A 22,703-nucleotide genomic window follows, 5' to 3' on the forward strand; every position below is an offset into this window, starting at 1 on the left:
ATCTGATTGGAATATTATCTGGGTATCGCAGATCGATAATGCCCCATTTTCAAGATTTTTATCGACTTATTCTAATGTAATTAGTGTGATTGATAAATATGTAATGTTATCAGATACGTGAAATTACAATGCCTTCAGACGAGAATATCAAATTGAATACAATGAAATGGAGACATGTTTGCAGTAAACATAACTGCACCGTCATAGCGATGATAATCAAAAACAATTTGAATGAAACACTCGTTCTAACTGATGTAAGTATGGAAAAATATGTACAATGTTATTGGTTCTTAATGAAACATAATAATCTTGACGAATCTTATTCGTTTTTTGTTTAAAGACATTTATATCATTAGAATAACTTCTATTTTTCTATTCCATTCTCTTCTATTAAGCCGTCATCTCAACACTCACTCCTCTATCTCTCATCATTCACACACTCCATCCATGTCTTCTTCGGTCGACCTCTTCCCTCTCTATCTTGCACTACCATAAGTCTCCTAGTCACGACTATAATGATTTCTAGAAATGCTTTCCGATTTTCAGCTACCAAAACTTCAAAGCAAGGAATTTTGGAAGTTTTCGTTCATGTCAAATATAATTCGGCATATTGAGGGCGTGCTGTCTCATGCAGCTCGGCTGCTGGGTGTTGCCAGCGATCTCGACGTTAAGGGAGCGATGGAAGGAAAACTTGAATCGATAGTCGATGTGGTGGTTACCATTTTAAGTGATGATATAGTTCACAGTGTGCTATATAGGTAAGGAAGTCTACTTGATTTTATGCTGGCAGAAAAAATAATTTGAAATAGGTCTAAAATGCTTGAAAGCACTACCTATCCTAAATAGATATATTTTTTATTGCCCTTTTAGGCAGACGAGCATACGGCCCACCTGATGGTGAGTGGTTACCGTCGCCCATGGACTTCAGCAATGCTAGGGGCAGAGCCAAACCGCTGTCTACCGCTTAATACTCTCCACAAGCCTCATTTGAAGAAGGACATGTCATAGCGCTCGGGAAACACCATAATAGATATGTAATTCGAAAGTTATTACATTACTGGTAGTATCTACGTAGACCGGGATAGGAATTATCAAATTTTAATCTCTATCTCTTTCTCAGTCTTCAGGGCATTATACAAGAAGTACATCCTTTACTGGCCGGTACCGCTCTGGAAAATGATCTGGAATCTCTTTCTGTTGGATTGAAGATAATGAGCGACTTCAAAAACTATTTATTAGAAGAGGAGAATCTTAAATGTATGTGTATATTATGAAACAATGGTATTTTCTAATGGTTTTTGGTATCCGGACTTACATATTTTGTAACTTACATTCGCGCACCATATATTTTGGTATCTGAGAAAGGTAGACTCTCTCACAACTAGAATAACGACATTTATTTTAATGATAAAGCTGGATAAATATACATAGACGGTTAATAATCCACCCTGCTTGCTACAGACGGCATAACCGTGCGGTCCTAAGAATTAGCCGATATTCTTACAATGGGCAGATGACAGTTTCAATTTCAATACTTCGATCAGAAGTACTTCGGAATTTGATTTGCCGATTCGCTTATTCGCGACACCTGTTTTTATCATAGAAGGATATCTAGTGGCCCGAAAACTTCTCAATTTCGTGAAGATTGATGGACTAACATGAGCTCAGCCAAGAATCTAAGGGTCTAATTTACAAGCAGTCTACGGGCTCTACGTTTTCAAGCTGTTTTTTATTACAGTACAAGTATTAAAATACTTTCCGGATTCTGAGGCCATGGAAACTAGTCTGTCTGCGGTTGGCATCAACAACACAAACTTCTGGTCTCTGGCGGCGCCGAGGATCCAGGATGGATATCTTGAACTGAAACCGGTTTGTAATTTGTAGCTGAATTCAGAAGATGATATTGGCACTATGTGTACCGTAATGTGTGTTACGTGTGCTTAATTCTTTAGAAAGTACACTTTCGCTAATGTTTCTCGTATCTGCAGTTGTAATTTATGTGGCGGGGCTCATAATAGTTTTATTATAAACTAGCTGACCCGGCAGACTTCGTAAAGCCTCAATCGATAAATAAAAGACCTAAACTTTTGTATAAAATAAGCTTAAAACAAACAAAAGGAATCCGTCCGACGGGGGACACATCAAAGGAAAAACAAAATTGTTATTTTTATTTCATTCCGAGCATTTTCATATTTATCTACCTTTTAAGCCTTGTATGGACTTCCACAAATAATTCAAGACCAAAATTATTATTAGCCCAATCGGTCTAGCCATTCTCGAGTTTTAGCGAGACTAACGAACAGCAATTCATTTTTATATAACTAGTCAGGTCATAAGTATTGTCACACAGTAAAAACTTTTCTGTTAGAATTCTGGCCACAAAAAAGTTTATTGAATTTGAATTTCGAATTGTTCATGAAAATAAAAATGTATACTTTTAGAATTTTACTCATTTTTAAATATGGAGTGGACGCTTAAAGAAGACCGTGTTGCAGTTATTGCGTTGCATCGTTGCGGTTACGCGCCAATTCAATTTTTTAACATACTGAAAAATTTGAATATAACCAAAAGATTCGTTTATCGTACCATCAAACGATACAATGAAGACTCTAGTGTAGATGACAGGTCAAGAAGTGGTCGCCCTCGGTCTGTTAGGACTCCAGCAGTGATAAAAGCTGTGAAGTCGCGAATTCAAAGAAATCCCAAACGTAAGCAGAAACTGTTGGCCCTTCAGATGGGGTTAAGCAGAACCACGGTGAAAAGGGCGTTAAATGAAGACTTAGGGCTTCGGGCATATCGAAGAAAAACAGGACATCGTTTGAATGCTCGTCTAATGGACCTGAGACTGAAGAGATGCCGCGCTTTGTTGAAGCGGTACGCGGGAAAAAAATATCGGGAAATTCTTTTTTCGGATGAAAAAATTTTTACCGTAGAAGAGAGCTACAACAAACGAAATGATAAGGTGTACGCACACAGTAGTGAAGAAGCGAGCAACCGTATTCCGCGTGTCCAACGAGGTCATTTTTCATCCTCGCTCATGGTATAGTTGGGAGTTTCTTATTGGGGCTTAACAGAGGTACATTTTTGTGAGAAGGGTGTAAAAACGAATGCAGTTGTGTATCAAAATACAGTCCTGACGAACCTTGTGGAACCTGTTTCTCATACCATGTTCAATAACAGGCACTGGGTATTCCAACAAGATTCGGCGCCAGCTCATAGAGCGAAGAGCACACAAGACTGGCTGGCGGCGCGTGAAATCGACTTCATCCGGCACGAAGACTGGCCCTCCTCCAGTCCAGATTTGAATCCGTTAGATTACAAGATATGGCAACACTTGGAGGAAAAGGCGTGCTCAAAGCCTCATCCCAATTTGGAGTCACCCAAGACATCCTTGATTAAGGCAGCCGCCGATATTGACATGGACCTCGTTCGTGCTGCGATAGACGACTGGCCGCGCAGATTGAAGGCCTGTATTCAAAATCACGGAGGTCATTTTGAATAAACTTTAGTGTCATAAGAATCTATGTTTTGTTAAGTTCATTTTGGTATATGAATGGTTACATAATGAATAAACTTGTTTCAATTATTTTACATTAAACACGTGACAGAATTTATGACCTGACTAGGTATATAGATTTCTAAGTATTGTACGCTTGATATAAAAGCGTCAGCACTCAAAATTAGAATTATAAAATGCTCACAGATCTTCACACAACGAGTCTCTCACGTTGCCGATTTTGTTTGCCAAATTGACGCAATGTCTCAAGTGATCGTGCCATCCGACCTAGACCTGGTTTCATCAGAGGATGTGATGGGAGCGGTGGTGGAACAATTCTGCGGAGTACCGGACCAGAGAGCCAAGAGGATTGTTCCTGTGCTATTAGAGAATTTTAACTTCAGTGTGGTAATTGGAAAGGTTAGTTAGTTTCTATAGATTAAAGTAGAAAACAGAAGACAAGATATCTGATACTTAGCGGTGTCAGTTTATTTATTTATTCATTCAATCTACTTACAAATTAACAGTATAAACCAAAACATTTGTAAGGCATTAATAATTAGCTTAAGTAATTCCTAACAACAACAATAAATCGCTGCAAACCATCATGGAATATATCCATTTCCGGAGCATAGGCTAGCAAGCCATTGAGTAGCGAGACAGCACGATGCGTCGGGGAGTTAGCGGTGTGCTGCGTACGTAAAGTACCTTTCAAATCATACTTTAAAACAGGCTTTGGTCGAGCAATTTTTCAAGGTTGCAAACGTTCTTGCATTTTGTTGATTAACTATTAGCTTATTTCTGTGCGCCCAGTAACAGAGTCTTCCCGACAAAGTTTGGCCTCGCTAGCCATATTACAATCGACAATAGCCATGATGCGCCATTGATGGACACATAAAGGAGGACCAGAGGATATTTGTTCTGCCTCTATGAAATCATCTATTGCAGTTAGAAATGCAATACAATACTATAAAAGATGAATAGGAGGAGACATGAATGGACAATTACCATTTAGTAGAATTTTGTACTGGTGGTAGGACCTCTTGTGAGTCCGCGCGGGTGGGTACCACCACCCTGCCTATTTCTGCCGTGAAGCAGTAATGCGTTTCGGTTTGAAGGGTGGGGCAGCCGTCGTTACTATACTTGAAACCATAGAACTTGTATCTCAAGGTGGGTGGCGCATTTACGTTGTGGATGTCTATGGGCTCCAGTAACCACTTAACATCAGGTGGGCTGTGAGCTCGTCTACCCATCTAAGCAATAAAAAAAAATTAGAAACACCGCGATATGCTAATACAAAAGATTCATTTTTTCAGCTAATGGACACTTTGCTGTCAAAATTATACACCGCCTCGAACCTAACACAAGAGAATGGAAACGATGTTTTCACAAAATACCCAGAGATGGCAGCACTGTTGCCTGTCATACAAAGTAACATGGCCGACTTGAGCAGCACTTTCGCTAACGAACCTTTGTTCCATAGTTTGCAGAATTTCAGTTCTATCGGTAACTTGCTTGCTGGTGAGTTGAATTTATTATTGATCATAATTTTGTAAATTGATATTTTTAATTAATATGAGGCTTAAACCATGCAACCAGATTTGCTTGATCTTGCTCTAGTAAAAATCTGCTCAATGTTGCAAGTACTATTTAAAATGGTCGACTTTTGTATTTCCAATGGCATAGGATATTCCCAATGGCAATTTACACCACATTTATTGTAATTCCTCCAGGATCGGATTTCATGGCGGACGCCGGTAGAATGCTCTGCGGGAAACCGTTCCAAGCTAGTGTACCTCGTCTACTGAAAGGTTTCCTGAATAATGAAGATCACTCTAACGGGCCCAGTCAAGAACAACTCGACGTTCTACCAAGTGAGAGATCTTTAATTGATGATGCGATGTTGTAATTTGAAAGGTGCTACAATCAGATGCTCTATCGCTAACTCTCTCTTCTCGCTAACTCTCTGTAATCGCTAAGGCTCTCTACAATCTACCGGAAACGTGTTATGAGCTTTTTCGGACACATCTTGCGGTTTCCCAGACATGAATAACTACAGGTCATAACAACAGGTCGCATAGAGGGCAAGCGCGCCGTGGGCAGAACACTAGCCAGATGGTCAGATCTAATAAGGGAAGCACTAGATGGTAGTCTGTACATGCAATCCATGCCACCAATGACCGAACACTGTGGACGAATGTCACATGTGGTCGCGATCCTCAGTGAGGGAATTATATAGATATAAATATATCGCTAACTAATTAATAGGAAACTATAATACAAAAGGATGCTCGCCGCGCAGGTGTTTTTCTCGTTAGGCGAAGGGGTTAATACGGTCATTATTAGCCACTAACAGTAGAGCAGTTCGACTAACAATAAAATAATTTTTTTTATAAAAAAATTTATATTTTTTATAGCATTTAACAATGCTAGGATATAGCCAAGCTACATCGAGATAGATGAAATAAGACACTTATTAAACTTTCTTTTATGAAGGACTTATCAGCACTCTAGAAGGACCGTAGAGTGGAGCTGATTCTAGGGCTGGATGGTGGGTACATGGAAACAGCAAAGCTTGGAAGCACTCTGTGAAAAGATATACGTCTTTCAATACAGATTTGTGCTAGAAATAACGGCATTGAATGAATGAATGAATGAATGATTTATTTTATTTCCGATAACAACAACAAGTCCATATCTGTACATAGTATCATTGAAACATAATTAAAATTAACAAAACCAATCTAATAAAAAAGATACATTTATTAAAAATAATTATCAGTTGAATACATTTGAAATATTCCATTCAACTGATACTTACTTCGAACCAACCATTATTATTTAGTCCGCAAGTGAACCATGGTACAATGGTTCAAGTACCGACAGTCATAACGGTCTGTTAATGCCTTCAGGATGCTGTTGGGGGCAGGACATTCTCGACATCAGCAACATACTGTTGAAATGAAGAGTAAAATTAAGTCTGTTTACAGCCGATTTCTGCAGGAGTCTATATACTGACATCACGAAAGTCGAGGGAGGGAAAATTGTGTGGAGTTTTATAAAGCCGCTCATAATGGGAAAGATATTGTACACTCCGGTTAATCCGACAGTAAATATGATTATTGGAAAGGTGAGTAGAAATAATCTGATATAATTAGATAATATTGAGATTTATGAAATTAATCAGTTAACATTTTTTCTTTTTAAACGCTAGGGATGTTACCCTAAAAATCGAAAGCTGATAAGTAGATGCAATGATTACTTGTGAAGAAATAACCACGTTGTAATTATAATAAAACATAATAATATTTATTATTCTTTTAAATAACCATAAAAATACAAAAAATAACTAAATAGAAAAATCATTCATGTTAAGCACAATTTAGGTGGAATATTGCTGGCAACACCAGTGCCTGTGGATGACGTAGTAGCATGGTTCCTTATGTCCAGTAAAGAAGAATCATTTATAAAATTACCGGTGGTAGGACGACTTGGGAACCTAGACTAGGTACCACAACCCTGCCCATTTCTGTCACAAAGCTGTAATGCGTTTTGGCTTGAAGTGTAGGGCAGCTGTTGTACAATAGAACTAAAGCTTAGAGCACTTGCCTCAAGGTTGTTGGCGGTATTAATACTGTTCATGTCTACGGGCTTCCGTAATCACTTAACACCAGATAGGCCGCAAGGTTGTTCACCCGTGGAAGAAAAAAATCTAGAATACGTTACTTAAGCATCTCTACTCCGTAGGCGAACGCGACCTTCGAAACAATGATAAAAATGATGAACTTAGTTCATTCGTTCGCCGCCACCTTCCCCTCCCTGGAGACAATGCTGGACCACCGACACGGACTATTAGTCCTCAAAACGCTGGTCACCGATCCCAAGTTTGAAGGACTTAGAAATATGATCATAGGAGACGTGGGCGTTCCAGATTTGGATGTTGATGGCATCTTTGACCAGTTAGGAGACTTAAAGGTAAGAGATGAACTATTCTGGTGGTATATGGTGGTAGGACCACTTGCGAGTCCGCACGGGTAGGTACCACCACCCTGCCTATTTCTGCCGTGAATCTGTAATGCGTTTCGGTTTGTAGGGTGGGGCAACCGTTGTAACTATATTGAGACCTTAGAGCTTATATCTCAATGTGGGTGGCGCATTTACGTTGTAGATGTCTATGGGCTCCTGTAATCACTTAACATCAGGTGGGCTGTGAGCTACTAATTTAAGCAATAAAAAATAAAATAAAAACAAAACCTTTGATCAATAAATGTTTTAGTTCAAAGTCATGATGACTAATATTTTACTAAGATAGAGTTCCGGGAGTTAGGGGTTTTTTATTGCAAATTTCCTCCTCTTTTAGAGTTTTTTTTTTTAAATTTCTTATTTATTAATAGTTTATGAAATATTGGCAAAAAACGAAATACCATTTTTTTTTCATCTTTAATTATTTATAGCTTTTGCAATTTTTTATGTGCTAATTACACGCTTTTGGCACATTTTTCTAGGTGTCACTCCGGATCCAATGAGCTATCGCACATAATTTTAAGAGCAGTATCTCTATTTTGTACCATTTTCAACTTGTCGACTAGACTATAGGTAAATAGTGGTGTTGCGCTAATATGCTTAACTCTATCCTCAATGAGAAAAGCTGAGTATGTGTCTTTATCGCGGTGATAGCCTAGGCTGTAACTTCAAAACCTGCGTTGGATCCGTTCAAATTACATGAGTCGTTTCTCCAGGGTATCGGCAGTCTACTGTCCAAAGCATCGGACCTCCTCCACTGCTTCAACATGAACCGATTCAAGCCCTCAACGGACGAAGAAGGGATGACAATCGAAGCCGCCAGACTGTCGCAACTCGACGAATTTTCAGCTGGTCAGTAGAAATTAACTAGGATCGTTTTCATTGGGAACCTGGTGATGGGGTATCTTGTGCGTCCGTACTGGTCGGTCGGTTGATAGGTGGGCAGGAGTGGGATTGTAAAAACCGATAATTCTATCTCAAGATTGGCGACGACATTAAAACATGGTTGATGTCTATGGGCTCCGGTGAGCAATTAACACCAGGTGAACCGTGAATTTGTTCACCTATTTAAGCAAAATAATGCATTTGTTGTTGCAATAATCTTTCAAGCATCCATTGGCACTTCCTTTACTAGTAACAGGGAATATTGTAGGTCCGCCCAGATATTAGTACCATTTCACTTATTTCTGCCGCGGAATACTCGTGGATTCTGGTATACAATGTCTCAATTGAGACGTCGGCTCACATCTCTAGACGCAATTGCATCGCAGACGCATCTCTAGTCGCAACGATTTTCACATTGTTATTTCTATTGACTCCTGCGACTACCTAACACAAGATACTTCATCTTATCCACCCATGCATAAGAAGAAAAACTTGATAAAGCCCACCCCACGAAATACGTCCCTTGAAGAAATCATTGCAATGTCCTCACGAATGATATTGTACGCTCTGTGTGCTTAGTGAGAGTTCTTTAACGTTCTCGATAGCGTAAAAGTTAACCTAATTTTGTATGCAGTTGGAACAGCGCCCCTAGTGGCAAACGTACGCAAACAATCCCACTCCATACAAATATGAGCTAACTTTTACGCTATCGAGAACGTTAGAAAACTCGCACTAAGCACACCGTTCACTAGATTATGATTCGAAAAGATAATAAACCAGACTGACTCCTTGGATTACTTTCCATTCATTATACATTACATTTTTTTAACAGGTATCGTGTTCATGAACACGAAACAACAAAATGGTTCTCTCTCGAATGTGGAGTATAAGATTAGAATGGATTATGAAAATGTTCCCGCAACGCGATGGACGAAGAATTAGTAAGTTGGTTAATGAATGAATGAATGAATGAATGATTTATTTTATTTCAGACAACAATAAGTCCATATGTGTACATAGTATCATTGAAATATACTTAACATTAACAAAACCAATCAAATAAAAAATATACATTTATTAAAAGTAATTATCAGTGGAATACATTTCAAATATTCCATTCCACTGATACCTACTTCGAACCAACCATTATTATTACTAATATTATTTAGTCCGCAAGTGAACCATGGTACAATGGTTCAAGTACCGACAGTCATAATGTTAATTAATTAGTTAATGTTCATGCCTCTTCGCTTATTGATCCACTCCGAGAGGAGGTTCTGATCTATATAGTTTAAGCTGTCAGAGATCATGCTATTGATGGATTATGGATGTTATTCAGACCGTCTTGACGTTTAAACAATATTATTTGATTCAGGTGGGCCGTATGCACGTCTGCCTACAAAGGCAATAAAAAAAAATTAAAAAAAAAAATTGCATATTTTCTCTGCGAGATTTCTTTCAAGTGAAGCTAGAGAAGAGTTGCAAACGAATATATCGATTACGTATATATTACGTATACGATCACGATACGTATATATTATTAGTCAGGGAGATCATATTAAACCCCGCACAGCGTTTGCAAAGATTACTTTTATTTTTTGGTAAATTAAAAGTTTCAAATCAAATAAAAAAAAAATATTCAACATAAATGAAAGTACATACTTGTTGAACGTCAAAAAGAACTACCGCCAATTCACAAAAACTAGCCTCCGTCCGAAGAAGAACTGGCAAGAAACTCAGAGGGCATGTCTTTTTTTTTAATATTAGATTATTTTTAAATACTCATTTTTACAAGAGGTATTTATTATAATGTAACAATTATTGCAATATTGAAAATGCCCGGAGCGGGCAATTCATTCCCACATCATATTTATAAATGCCACCGTCTTACCTATTTCTGTTACTATGTATGCGTTCTGATTCGAAGGGCGAGATAAGAACAGTCTAATATAGAACTCAATGAAACTTCTATCTCTGTGTCAAGTTAAGTTGCGATATACACTTTGTGATATTTGTAAGCTTTGTAAGCAAAGTACGCGAGTTCGAGGATCAGCGTAAAGCTGACCTTGATTACAAACGCGACCAGTTGAAGGCCCGCCCTCCTGCTGCCATAACCTATAATTATGAGAACGGCGTGCTTACGTGCCCTCAATGCGCAAGGAGTTTTGCCGCGAAGATAGGCTATATAAGCCATCTTCGAGCGCACGAGCGCCAAATCGACGGATAGGAGTCAAAGTGGTCGCCATGGCCGAAATCGGTCGGATGAATCATCATCAAGCTTTGCAAGCCAATCCTCGCCAGGCTGTGAAGCCGTCAATAGAAGTATAACGAATAAAACACGTTAATATCATCACCGATCTCCTCTTGTCCCCAGTCTCTGGATCCCGGGACCCGAGTCCAGCTTCGTAGAGGAGATGCGTTACTTCCGCGGCTTCGTTCAGATCCAGGATATGATCGACCGTGCCGTCATCCAGCTCTCGAGGAAGAGACACAAGCGGGACGCTGATGATGAAGTGGACTGGGCGATGTACACGCAACAGGAGCCATACCCGTGTTACAGGAAAGATTTGTACGTTTAAATATATAATTTTTCTCTTAATTAAACAAAAAAAGAATTATTCTTACCCGTTTTTTTTTTATTGCTTCGATGGGTGGACGAACTCACATCCCAACTGGTGTTAAGTGGTTACTGGAGCCCATAGACATCTACAACGTAAATGCGCCACCCACCTTGAGATATTAAGTTCTAAGGTCTCAGTATAGTTACTACGGCTGCCCCACCCTTCAAGCCGAAACGCATTACTGCTTCACGGCAGAAATAAGCAGGGTGGTGGTACCTACCCGCGCGAACTTACAAGAGGTCCTACCCCCCAATAAAGAAATCTATGTGAAGTCTGTGAATTCTGGGAACAATTGAATACCATAAATAAAAACATTGTTGTAACGGAATAGAGAAGAGTAAATTGTAGTAGAGTGAAGTAGAGTCGAGTAGAGCATTATTGTTCACCAAAATAATATCGATTGAAGATAGGAAAATATGAATATAGGTACCGACCACATTATAATTGATTCATTGTTTTTTTAATGCATTGGATGTCTATACAAGCTGACACAGGTCTCATGATGATATTATGTGGTTACCGGAGACTATTGTGGACGTGGACTTTCTTTCAACTGAAGTTCAAAAACGTCAAAATTGTTAATTAAAACTGGTTATGTTGGTTTTGTTGTAATATCATGTTTATTTACTGTCATTATATTGTGGTATGTATTGTATTCATTCTGTGGGCTGATAGATAGATATAGATAGGTATTCATTTGCATTATTCTGTTGTGTGCCACCGAAATAAATTGATTAGATTAATAAATAAAAAATAAATTAAAATAAGATAAGATTAGATTAAGAAATAAATAAACTTTTACTGGTGGTGAGTCCGCACGGGCAGGTACCATCACCCTGCTTATTTCTGCCGTGAAGCAGTAATGCGTTTCGTTTTGTAGGGTGGGGCAGTCGTTGTCCCATACTAGAGACCTTAGCACTTATATCTCAAAGTGGGTGGCGCTTTTACGTTGTAGATGTCTATGGGCTCCTGTAACCACTTAACACCAGGTGGGCTGTGAGCCCGTCCACACATCCAAGCAATAAAAAAATTAAAAAAAGTTTATATTTTAATTTATTTATTTACTATTTCCGAAGAGAAAAGACCAATAAACTAAATAAATTAAGATTAAATTAATTAAGTGCTCTAGATCTCGAATAGAGAAATGAATTTCATTTTTCAGATTCCAAACGTCTCTGTATGAGTCCCAGGCGCTGATCGTGGCCTTCTTCTTCTCGCTCGTGTTCACCGTCGCTTCAGCCATAAGGTTCATAGTTTCCGACAAAGAGTCCGGCAACACTATGGTGAGTGCAAATCAAACTCGTAACACACTTCTAGTCACAATCATTACACATAATTACAGCAAAATGTTATCGAAATGATTAGTTTAATAAAATATCAAAAACGCTGAGTTATACAATGTAATCTGAAACTATAATTAGTGAACTAATGTTTGCCAAACTGTTTTGGATTTGTTGTTGCGAATTATTTTGTTATTAGATGTATATTTCTGTGGGTCCACCTGAGGATGTACCGTGCGCGTCTCTGGTCGCTATCCTTATGCCATGAATCAGGATCGATCCAAAACTTCGAATTCCAACAACGCTCGGATGGGCAACCACCACCCCGCCTATTTCTGCCGTGAAGCAGTAATTCGTTTCGGTTTGAAGGGCGGGACAGCCGTTGTACTGTAAAAACTGAGACTTAGAACTCATGTCTCAAGGTGGGTGGCGGCATTTACGTTGTAGATGTCTATGGGCTCCGGTAACCACTCGACACCAAGTGGACCATGAGCTCGTCCATCCATGAAAGCAATAAAAAATAAATAAATAAAAGACTTTTTTTATTGCTTAGATGGTTGAACGAGCTCACAGCCCACCTGATGTTAAGTGGTTACTGGAGCCCATAGACATCTACAACGTAAATGCGCAACCCACCTTGAGATACACATTGTAAGTTCTCAGTATATTACAACGGCTACCCCACCCTTTAAACCGAAACGCATTACTACTTCACGGTAAAAATAGGCAGGGTGGTGGTACTTGCCTACCTCGTCGCGGTCATGCCTTTCCGCACCGATCCGTCGCCGTTGAGCCGGGGGCCAGAGGAGGGAATACGCCCGTACGTCCCGGCCCTTGCGGTAGCGGCTTCTGAGAGGGTAGAGGCCGCGCTACCAGCATTCTAGCGCGCTGCCAAGGAGAATCGAAAGAGCAACCGGTTGACGGTGTATCGCGTCACGACCCGGCATTCTGGTTCTGGTCCAGCGAGGTATTCTGTGACACCAGCGGCACCGTCTGGGCGGCCCGACGGGCTGCCGTACCGAGACGGCCGACGTTTCAGAGCCTTCGATTCGCCTCGAAGGCTCCGTCGGCTGGGCGTCCTTGGGGTGAGCCGCGCTGTCTGGTTGTAGTGTTGACCGCGGTAACCCCCCTACCTCATCCTGGTTCTGGCCTCGGAGGGGATCGGACGTCGGATGTAAGAGTGCAGGGGAGTCGTTTGGTGAGTGGGCCCTAAAATTCCTTGGGCCCGCGGTCTGCTCCCAACACCTTGTAGATCATTGAGTCCCACATACCCCGCGCGCCCCCTAGGCGCGGGGACCTCGTAGGAGGTGCGGCACCCGGTCCGTAAAAAAAAATGGTGGCGGTACCTACCCGTGCGGACGCACAGATTACGAACAATCAGAAAACTTCATGCAGATAATGCTTCGCACATTCGATCGTCAGGCTTATTGTGTTGTTGTTGTGCTGACAGTTGATGTACGTGATGGGCGTGGAGGTGCGGTGGCAGTCACTGTCGTGGGCGGCGTGCACGGCGGCGGAGCTGGCGGTGAGCGCGTGCGGCGCGGCGGCAGTTCTACACTTCGGCCGCGTTCTGCCGCACTCAGACCCCACCCTGCTGCTGGTGCTGTTGCTCATATTCGTCGTCTCCGTGCTCAGTTTCTGGTCAGTCTCAAGCTAAAACCGTTTTCAATTTGCAGCCTTGACTCTAAAGTGTGTACTGGACCAATATAGCCGTAACGATCTCGGCAATCATCTCGTTTTTACCATCGCACCACCCGCTATCAGAGTAGAGTTCATCCATACTACCTGGAGCCACTGCGGTCGTCCACAGTGCGTTTCCAGACACCTTTTTACCACGTACCCTCCGGCTTTGAAATGAACCCCCCTCCACGGAGTTTCCCGAGGGCTATGACATGTCCTTCTTCAAACGAGGCTTGTGGAGAGTACTTTAAGGAAGGCAGTGGCTTAGCTGCCCATGACATTGCTGAAGTCCATGGGCGACGGTAGCCACTCACCATCAGGTGCGCCGTATGCTCGTCTGCAAATATAACAATAAGAATAAAAGTATTTCTTCAACAATAATTCTGGTAATTGAATAAGCTCAGGCATCTCTTCTCTCTTACAGCTACATGATGTCTAAGCTGTTCTCCTCGGCGAGTCTAGCGGCGGTGTGCACTGCGCTGACCTACATGATCACTTTCATGCCCTTCGTTCTCATCTTGTCCCTGGAGGCTGTCATGAACAGCCAGTTGAAGATGTTAGTGGTGAGTCGTTAGTGCAGTAGAACGCGCAGACACTGCGACACCCCACAGTTCCTTGACACCAAGACGCAATACCGCCCCAGTACGTTCGATCGAAGACGGTTTATGAATTAAACAAGCAGTGTGCTTAGTGCGAGTTTTTTAACGATCTCGATAGCGTAAATGCTAGCCCAATTTTTATGCAGTTGGAACAACGCCCCTAGCTGCAAACGTAGGCAAACGATCCCACTCCATACAAATATGAGCTAACTTTTACGCGATCGAGAACGTTCGAAAACTCTCACTAAGCACACTATAGGTGAAATATTAAATTGTCCAGGACACAAGACAAATCATTAGCGAACGGTGAACACGTAGGCACAAAAATATACCTACTTTGATTTTATTTTATTAGAGATATATGAACCAGCTCACGGCGTACTTGGTGTAAAGTGATAGCCGGAACCAATGCGATGTGAATTCGACCCATCAATTAGTATTATAACCGCTGCCTTGCTCTTAAAGCAATAACGAAAAAGCGCTTGGCGGCTGAATAGTGTCGACGTGGTTCCTCCCCAGCAGCCTAACGAAATGCCTTTCACCTGTAAACGATATATCGGTATCTACTCTTTTGCTTTATGACGCACGTCAAAAACCTCTATACTGAATTGGATGGTATGTTGTCAAAAAGAGCCACAATCACGGATCAAAAGTAAATGTATAAAATAAAGGTATTATAATCGCCGGGAGCAAGCGCTTCACAATTGTAGTTCTCTCTTTGGCTTTTATTTCCCATAGAAAGTTAGCGTTCACTCTTATCCTAACCTTGTTCGTTACTAATGTGTCTTATATCTGGTGATCGAGTCCGATAGCTGGTCGTAGGACGTCTTATGAGTCCGCACGGATAGATAATAACCACCCAGCCTATTTCTGTCGTGAAGCAGTAATGCGTTTCAGTTTGAAGGGTGGAGCAGCCGTTGTACTGTAAAAACCGAGACCACAGCACTCATATCTCAAAATGGGTGGCGGCATTTACGTTGTAGACGTCTTAGGGTCTCCTGTAACCACTTAAAAACAGATGAGCTGCGAGTCCGTCCGCTTTCCCAAGCAATAACGAAAAACTTTGCGTTTCCTAAACCGGAATATGTTCCTTCAGCCTTGTAATCAGTCATCATCATCATCATTATCCTGCCCTTCTCCCAGTCATCTGAGGTCGGCGCAACATGTTTTCTCCTTCCATACTCTTCTATCATATACCATTTCTTCGCTCAATCCCCTCTTACTCATATCGTCTTTCACGCAATCCATCCATTTCTTCTTAGGTCTACCTCTTCCTCTGTATCCTTCCACATTCATAGTTAACACTCTCTTACCAACCTCATTTTCATTTCGTCTCATCAGTATCACTTTAATGTTTAAGTTGTAGTCGTCGTGGCCTAACGGATAAGACGTCCGGTGCATTCGTGTTGAAGCGATGCACCGGTGTTCGAATCCCGCAGGCGGGTACCAAATATTTCAAATGAAATAAGTACTCAACAAATGTTCACGATTGACTTCCACGGTGAAGGAATAACATCGTGTAATAAAAATGAAACCCGCAAAATTATAATTTGCGTAATTACTGGTGGTAGGACCTCTTGTGAGTCCGCGCGGGTGGGTACCACCACCCTGCCTATTTCTGCCGTGAAGCAGTAATGCGTTTCGGTTTGAAGGGTGGGGCAGCCGTCGTTACTATACTTGAGACTTTAGAACTTGTATCTCAAGGTGGGTGGCGCATTTACGTTGTGGATGTCTATGGGCTCCAGTAACTACTTAACATCAGGTGGGCTGTGAGCTCGTCCACACATGTAAGCAATTTTGTATCCTTTTTGTCAAAGTACTAGCACCGTAGAAGTTAATATCGGGTATTTAATAATGAATCTAAAAAGAATACTATGTGTTTTCAGTGTCTCTCGATGTCCTCGTCGCTCTGCTACGCGTTCCTGCTGGTGACGCGGCGGGAGGCGGCGGGGGGCGGCGCGGAGTGGGGGCACGTGTGGGAGGCGCCGGGGGAGGGGGACATGAGCATCGGCCTCGCGGCGCTCATGATGATCTTCGACACGTGCCTTTATCTGTTCATTGGATGGCTCATAGATAAATATTTCGGTAAGGTATTTCACGTGTTGTATTTCACGGCTGCAGTAAAACAACAATGCCATTGCTTGAGTCGTTATCATCGTGGAATCCACTCTAGTACATCAGCTCTGAATGTGTTACCCTACTTTTATTTTTGTTTTTTTTTATTGCTTAGATGGTTAGACGTGCTCACAGCCCACTTGGTGTTAAGTGGTTACTTTAGCCCACATACATCTACAACGTATATATCAATATAGTCACTACGGCTGCCCCACCCGTCAAACCGAAACGCATCACTGCTTCACGAGATAAATAGGCAGGGTGGTGAAACCTACCCGTGCGGACTCACAATAGGTCTTACCACCTTAAAAATACGAACGTGGATAAATAATGTAAATTGAATTGGTGATCTCTTCGCGGGAGATATAGGTACAATATAGTATATATTATATAATATAGTACAACTATAGTATATACAAATATAGTTTAATATTATCAGCCCACAGGGGCGCTGTGAGATATGGGTCGTTAAAAAAATTTTGCCACGACCTCCGACTCATCTCCGCAATCTTCAGAAGTTAAACAGATATCCGGTAAAGGATCTATCTACACTGCAGCCGCGCATTGTTATTTCTACCTTAAATGTATTAATAAAAAAAAATACATGTGTGCAATTCACACGTGGTAGAAGTGAAACCTTCCAAAATTAAAATACAATTATCCTAAACGTCTTAAAATTTTGTCATTAGTAAATAATTTTAAGGTAGCGCCCTCTGTGAATTGATATTTTAATTTCACGTATAATCCTAAATTAAAATTCACTACAAGAGCTTTCATACACACGTTAGTATTAAAAAAATCTCACAGATGGCGCTGTATTAAATAGTATGTATATTTCTGTCTCATTCTTTTGTATTTGTGTCTCTTACCTGTCGTTTTTTCCGTTGCATCCGGTTTGAAATCACAACGATTCTAAAGAAGTTTTCACTTCAATAATTAATAAAACAAAAATCCTCCACAACCAGGTATGCAGACCTTACAGAGCAACATCACCAATTGCCATACCACAGACGAGAAGGCCGGCGTTAGTATACTGAACGTTACCAAGATCTATGGTGAGGGAAGCCGTCGCCCCAAGCTGGCTCTGGACAATGTCTCCATTGAACTACAAAAAGGCCAGATCACTACATTACTGGGACACAATGGCGCTGGGAAAACAACTTTGATGTGAGTCTCTTTTATTTTAACATATTTACTGTTTGTTTATATTGTTGTTCCCTGAGCATCAAATAGTATTATGATGACCGTCGTGTGGATCGCTTACCGGTATGGATATTATTACAAGCCATCATCGCCATCCAACTTGCGACTAACGTCTCAATTCATCCACTTCCAATACCGACCTTCCAATACTTCAAAATTCCACTGTTTCAAAACCGGATTCATTTATACACAATTTGTAAATTGGTAAATAGTATTAAATCAAAATAAAAACCAACATTTTTTTATTCAACATAAATGAAAGTACATACTTGTTGAACGTCAAAAAGAACTACCGCCAATTCACAAAAACTAGCCTCCGTCCTGAAAAGAACTGGCAAGAAACTCAGCGGACATGTCTTAATATATTTTTTTAATTAGTTTTTTTTTTTAATATTCATTTTTACAAGTGGTATTATAACGTAACAATTAGTGTAATATTGAAATTTCCACACGACAGTCTACGAGTTCTTTCCTTTGACTATTGCATCCCTTCTGGGGTCTATATTGACTTGAAGCTCAGAACAGCTTAACTATCTTGCAGTAAAATCTTAATGGGAATGCTGAAGCCGACTAAGGGCCACATCATAGTGCGCTCGGACCGCGGCGGAGGCACGGAGCTGGGCGTGTGTCCGCAGAAGGACGTGCTCTTTGAGTACATGACCGCGGAGGAGCACATCCAGCTGTACGCGCAGCTCAAGACCGGCCTCGGGCCGCGGGAGGTCCAGGATGAGGTCGACAGGTCAGCCCCACGTTTTAATAGCTCATGATCAACAAGCCAAGTTAAATTTTCTGGTGCCCCTAAAATTATTATTTTATTTTCCTCTTATTGTAGTTGACTGTAGGGTTAGGATGGGCAAGGAACTTAATAAATAAACTCGCGAGGATTGTATAAAAATTTTTTTTTTGGAAATTTTATAATTCGCACAGCAAAAAGAGAATGACAAATCTAAGACATTTCAAAATTCAAAAGTAATGTCAAAATCACAACCACAACAATAAAAAAGGTTTTATAGCAATTTGTTGGGTTGCCAACACTTATTTATTTATTTATTTAAGGATTACCGACTGGGTTTACAGTAAGACATAAAATAACATTGACATGTATAGAGCAATTGATAACTGCAACTCTGATTATAGGCAATCACAGCATGCATTACATTAACATATTAATAGAGATTTAACAATACTATAAATAATAATAAAAAATTAAAAACAGAAAGACAACAAGGACAGTAATACCCGAGTACTCAGACCAAGGCCGAGGCTGAGGTTCAACAACAACTTTTTATAATTTTGTTCTTAAATATTGGAAGGGAATCGCCAAATATGTCAAGGTTTTCAACTTTTCTAACTAGATTATTATAAAGGTTAGTTAGACGAGGAGTAGGTGAGTGCTTGCCTAGATTGGTTCTGCTAAAGCGGGTGCTGAAAAGAGCAACGGGGCGACGAGGTAACCTTATTATAACAAGAATACACAAAACAGAAATATAATAAGTAGTTTTGGAACATCAACAGACAAACAAATGGAACTTAATGAATATCAGCACGGCTCTCACAATAATTAATAAGAAATGTGTAGAAGGAGAAAACTTGTTAATACTCACTTTGGTGATAGCTTGGGTATAACACGTCGTTACGGATCCTCCCGATTCATTAAAGGTGCTGTTAGGTACCACAAGAACCGGTCACAGTTCCCGTCGAACCCGTCGCTTGCGACGAAGGACTCTACGAACGAATTAACCCACAGACACAGCCCACTGAGTTTCTCGCCGGATCTTCTCAATGGGACGCGTTTCCGATCCGGTGGTAGATTCTGCGAAGCACTGCTCTTGATAAGGCCAGTGTTAGCAACACTCCGGTTTGAGCCCCGTGAGCTCACCTACATGTTAGGGCAAAATAGCCTCTCAAGGCTATCAGCATAGGTAGGAAAAAAAAACCTTGGGTATATGAAGATAAGACAGATTTTAAGAGAGCAGTAGAAGTAGCTCGAGGACCCCAAGATCGCACGCTTCGTTCTCATGATGTAACTTGTACTTGATGTACTTCTATACTAATATATAAATCTACAGTGGTTTTTACGGAAGTTCCGTTATAATCCGATGTTCCGTGGCTTTTTTTGGAACCAGTGGTAGAGTTAACATTGTTATTTATATTTTGACATTCAACAAGTGTGTCATACTGACATCAAAATTGAAATAAATGATTTTTAATTTGAATTTGAATTTGAACTACTGAACCATGCATCCGATTGACTTGAAACTTGGTATCCGTGTAGAAAATACGTGTACTTAATGGATAAGTATTATATGAGTGTTGGACTCCCTACACCAGTTGCGGGGGCGTTAATGATGATTCTTTGTTGGGGTGAGAAACATTAATGTTAATTTTAAATAGCCAGCGAAGCGGACGGGTACAGCTAGTCCTTAATACGAAGATCGTCCTACAGGATGATCCGGGCGCTCTCCCTGGATAGCCAGGTCCGCCAGGCGGTGTCGCGGTGGTCGGGCGGCGCGCGGCGGCGGCTGTGCGTGGCGCTGGCCTTCCTCGGGGACCCGCGCCTCGTGTCGCTCGACGAGCCCACCAGCGGGGTCGACCCGGCCGCGAGAAGGTACACATCTTACACACAACAATGCACTGTGTGGTCTGATACATAAACTACACTTTTAACTATCAAATAAATGCTATGCATGAAATTATACTGTACTGTAAACACTTAGATCTTAGAACTCATATCTCAAGGTGGATGGCTTCCGGTCATCGTTCTCGTCGAACCCGTCGCTAGCGACGAAGAGCTCGGCGAATAAATTGACCCGCAGACACAGCCCACCGAGTTTCTCGCTGCATCTTCTCAGTGGGTCGCGTTTCCGATCCGGTGGTAGATTCTGCGAAGCACTGCTCTTGCTAGGGCTAGTGTTAGCAATGTCATCAAGTTTGAGCCCCGTGAGCTCTGGCGACAATCACGCAGCATTCAAGCTCAGTTTCGACTCACCGCAAACTTCGAGCAGCACTGGCACTTGCAAGCTAATCTCAGCACGGACAACGATAACTAAAATGACACGACCTCCGGTCTCGGAGGGGAGTGATGTGGCGGGTAGCCATCATACAACGCAAGATAATTGACAGATGCCTGAATCTCGCTTACGACATTTTCAAGATAAAGCGCATATATACAAGTTCCGAACAACAACATTCGGACCGTCGGTCTACCGAGCAATAACACCTGCTCGGTGAAAGATCTTCCCTTTGTCGTATATTCCTACATGCATTATCCTTATTATATTGGTAACTAGCGACCCACCCTCGCTTCGCTTCGGAAACTGTAATTTATTATTGATTTTTCCTCTATTTAATGGATGTTATTATACATATAAACATTCCTCTTCAATCATTCTATCTATTAAAAAAAACCACATCAAAATCCGTTGCAGAGTTTTAAAGATTTAAGCATACATAGGGGCAGATAGATATAGGGACAGAGAAAGCGACTTTGTTTTATATACTATTTTTTTTTTTTTTTTTTTTTTTTTTATTTTATGATTGAAAATTTACTGGTGGCCCGAAGGCCTTTCCAGTTTCACCAGGACAGGTGGGCGAGCAAAGGCTCAGCCAAGAGGGGTGGGATTTGCTAACAACTGCCCGAGCGCCTCCGAAGGAGACCTAACAACTCAAGAGCAATTGTTTCGCGAATGAATCTACTACCGGATCGGAATCGCGACCCGCTGAGAAGATCCGGCGAGAAACTCAGCGGGCTGATGCATGGGTTAGGTTGCACGTCGACCTCTTTGTCGAGTTCGACGAGTACGGTTACCGGGGTCCCTAAGCCTGCCCCTAGTATTAGAGCTGAAGGCATCTAATGCAAAGGTTATTGGATCTGATGGATCCGTAAGGACGTGTCTAGGGCGTCGACGGTGACTGGCTCCTGCATGATCAGGATTCGGGGAGTAGTCAGCGGCGGCAACGATAAGGCGATTATCATGACGCATAGCCTTATCGAAGTATCGTTCCGACGCTGACTTCATGTATTTCCGAATTGATTCGAGGCCCAGGTCGTCGTGTAGGTCAACGTTCCTCACGAACCACGGAGCCCCGACAGCTAACCTGCAAAAGCGGGATTGTAGGGATTGGAGGGTGTCTATGTGTGTGCGGGCCGCGTGAGCGAACACCACACTCGCGTAAGTCATGACGGGCCTTATGCAAGTTTTGTAAAGTGTCACCTTGTTCCGAAGGGACATTTTACTCCGCTTACAGATCATGGGGTAGAGTCTACCGAGAATAAACGCGGCACGGTCACGGACTGATTTTATATGCGGGCGGAATGTCATCGATGCATCCAGGGTAACGCCCAGGTACTTGACCTTCCTGGCCCAGGGTATGGGTTGTCTAAAGAGAGTAATCGGGGGTGTGAGATTCCTCCTCCTAATCCGGGAGGAAATCCGTGTAGAGCTTCCCCTCTGAAATAGCACCGCAGTACTTTTCGCTGGGTTGATGTCTATGCGCCATTTTCGGAACCACTGTCCTAGGGCTAGGGCTGCGCTCTGAAGCTTCTTCGCGATTAGGGACTTATTTCTACTAGAATAGTAAACAGTCGTGTCGTCGGCGAATAAAGCTAAATGGGTCGGCGGCGACCGGGGAATATCGTTGACGAATAAGCTAAATAGGAGGGGTGAGAGGACAGAGCCTTGCGGGACTCCAGCTGTGAGAGGTCGTGGGGAGGAGCGGGTTCCCTCGACTCGATATCGAAAAGAGCGGTTCGACAAGAAGTCCCATATGATGAGCACGAGACTATCCGGCACGCCCATGT

The 22,703-nt window shown here is 41.7% G+C and overlaps 1 protein-coding gene across 1 annotated transcript in view; it reads left to right on the plus strand.

The window, feature by feature from the left end:
* LOC101740576 (glucosylceramide transporter ABCA12) overlaps positions 1–22,703 on the plus strand; it is a 116,781-nt gene that overhangs the window by 65,885 nt on the left and 28,193 nt on the right. Inside the window, exons 30-48 of the mRNA XM_038015485.2 lie at positions 114–254; positions 547–758; positions 1,121–1,257; positions 1,739–1,869; positions 3,704–3,916; positions 4,813–5,017; positions 5,230–5,370; positions 6,487–6,626; positions 7,244–7,471; positions 8,236–8,371; positions 9,237–9,345; positions 10,779–10,973; positions 12,188–12,308; positions 13,756–13,946; positions 14,410–14,548; positions 16,471–16,669; positions 17,665–17,866; positions 18,444–18,641; positions 20,349–20,510. Of these exons, the coding sequence (XP_037871413.1) occupies positions 114–254; positions 547–758; positions 1,121–1,257; positions 1,739–1,869; positions 3,704–3,916; positions 4,813–5,017; positions 5,230–5,370; positions 6,487–6,626; positions 7,244–7,471; positions 8,236–8,371; positions 9,237–9,345; positions 10,779–10,973; positions 12,188–12,308; positions 13,756–13,946; positions 14,410–14,548; positions 16,471–16,669; positions 17,665–17,866; positions 18,444–18,641; positions 20,349–20,510 (3,200 nt within the window). The remainder of the gene's footprint in view (positions 1–113; positions 255–546; positions 759–1,120; positions 1,258–1,738; positions 1,870–3,703; positions 3,917–4,812; positions 5,018–5,229; positions 5,371–6,486; positions 6,627–7,243; positions 7,472–8,235; positions 8,372–9,236; positions 9,346–10,778; positions 10,974–12,187; positions 12,309–13,755; positions 13,947–14,409; positions 14,549–16,470; positions 16,670–17,664; positions 17,867–18,443; positions 18,642–20,348; positions 20,511–22,703) is intronic.

This window comes from Bombyx mori, chromosome 14 (genome assembly GCF_030269925.1).
Source record: "Bombyx mori chromosome 14, ASM3026992v2".
In the NCBI taxonomy this organism is placed as follows: Eukaryota; Metazoa; Arthropoda; class Insecta; order Lepidoptera; family Bombycidae; genus Bombyx; species Bombyx mori.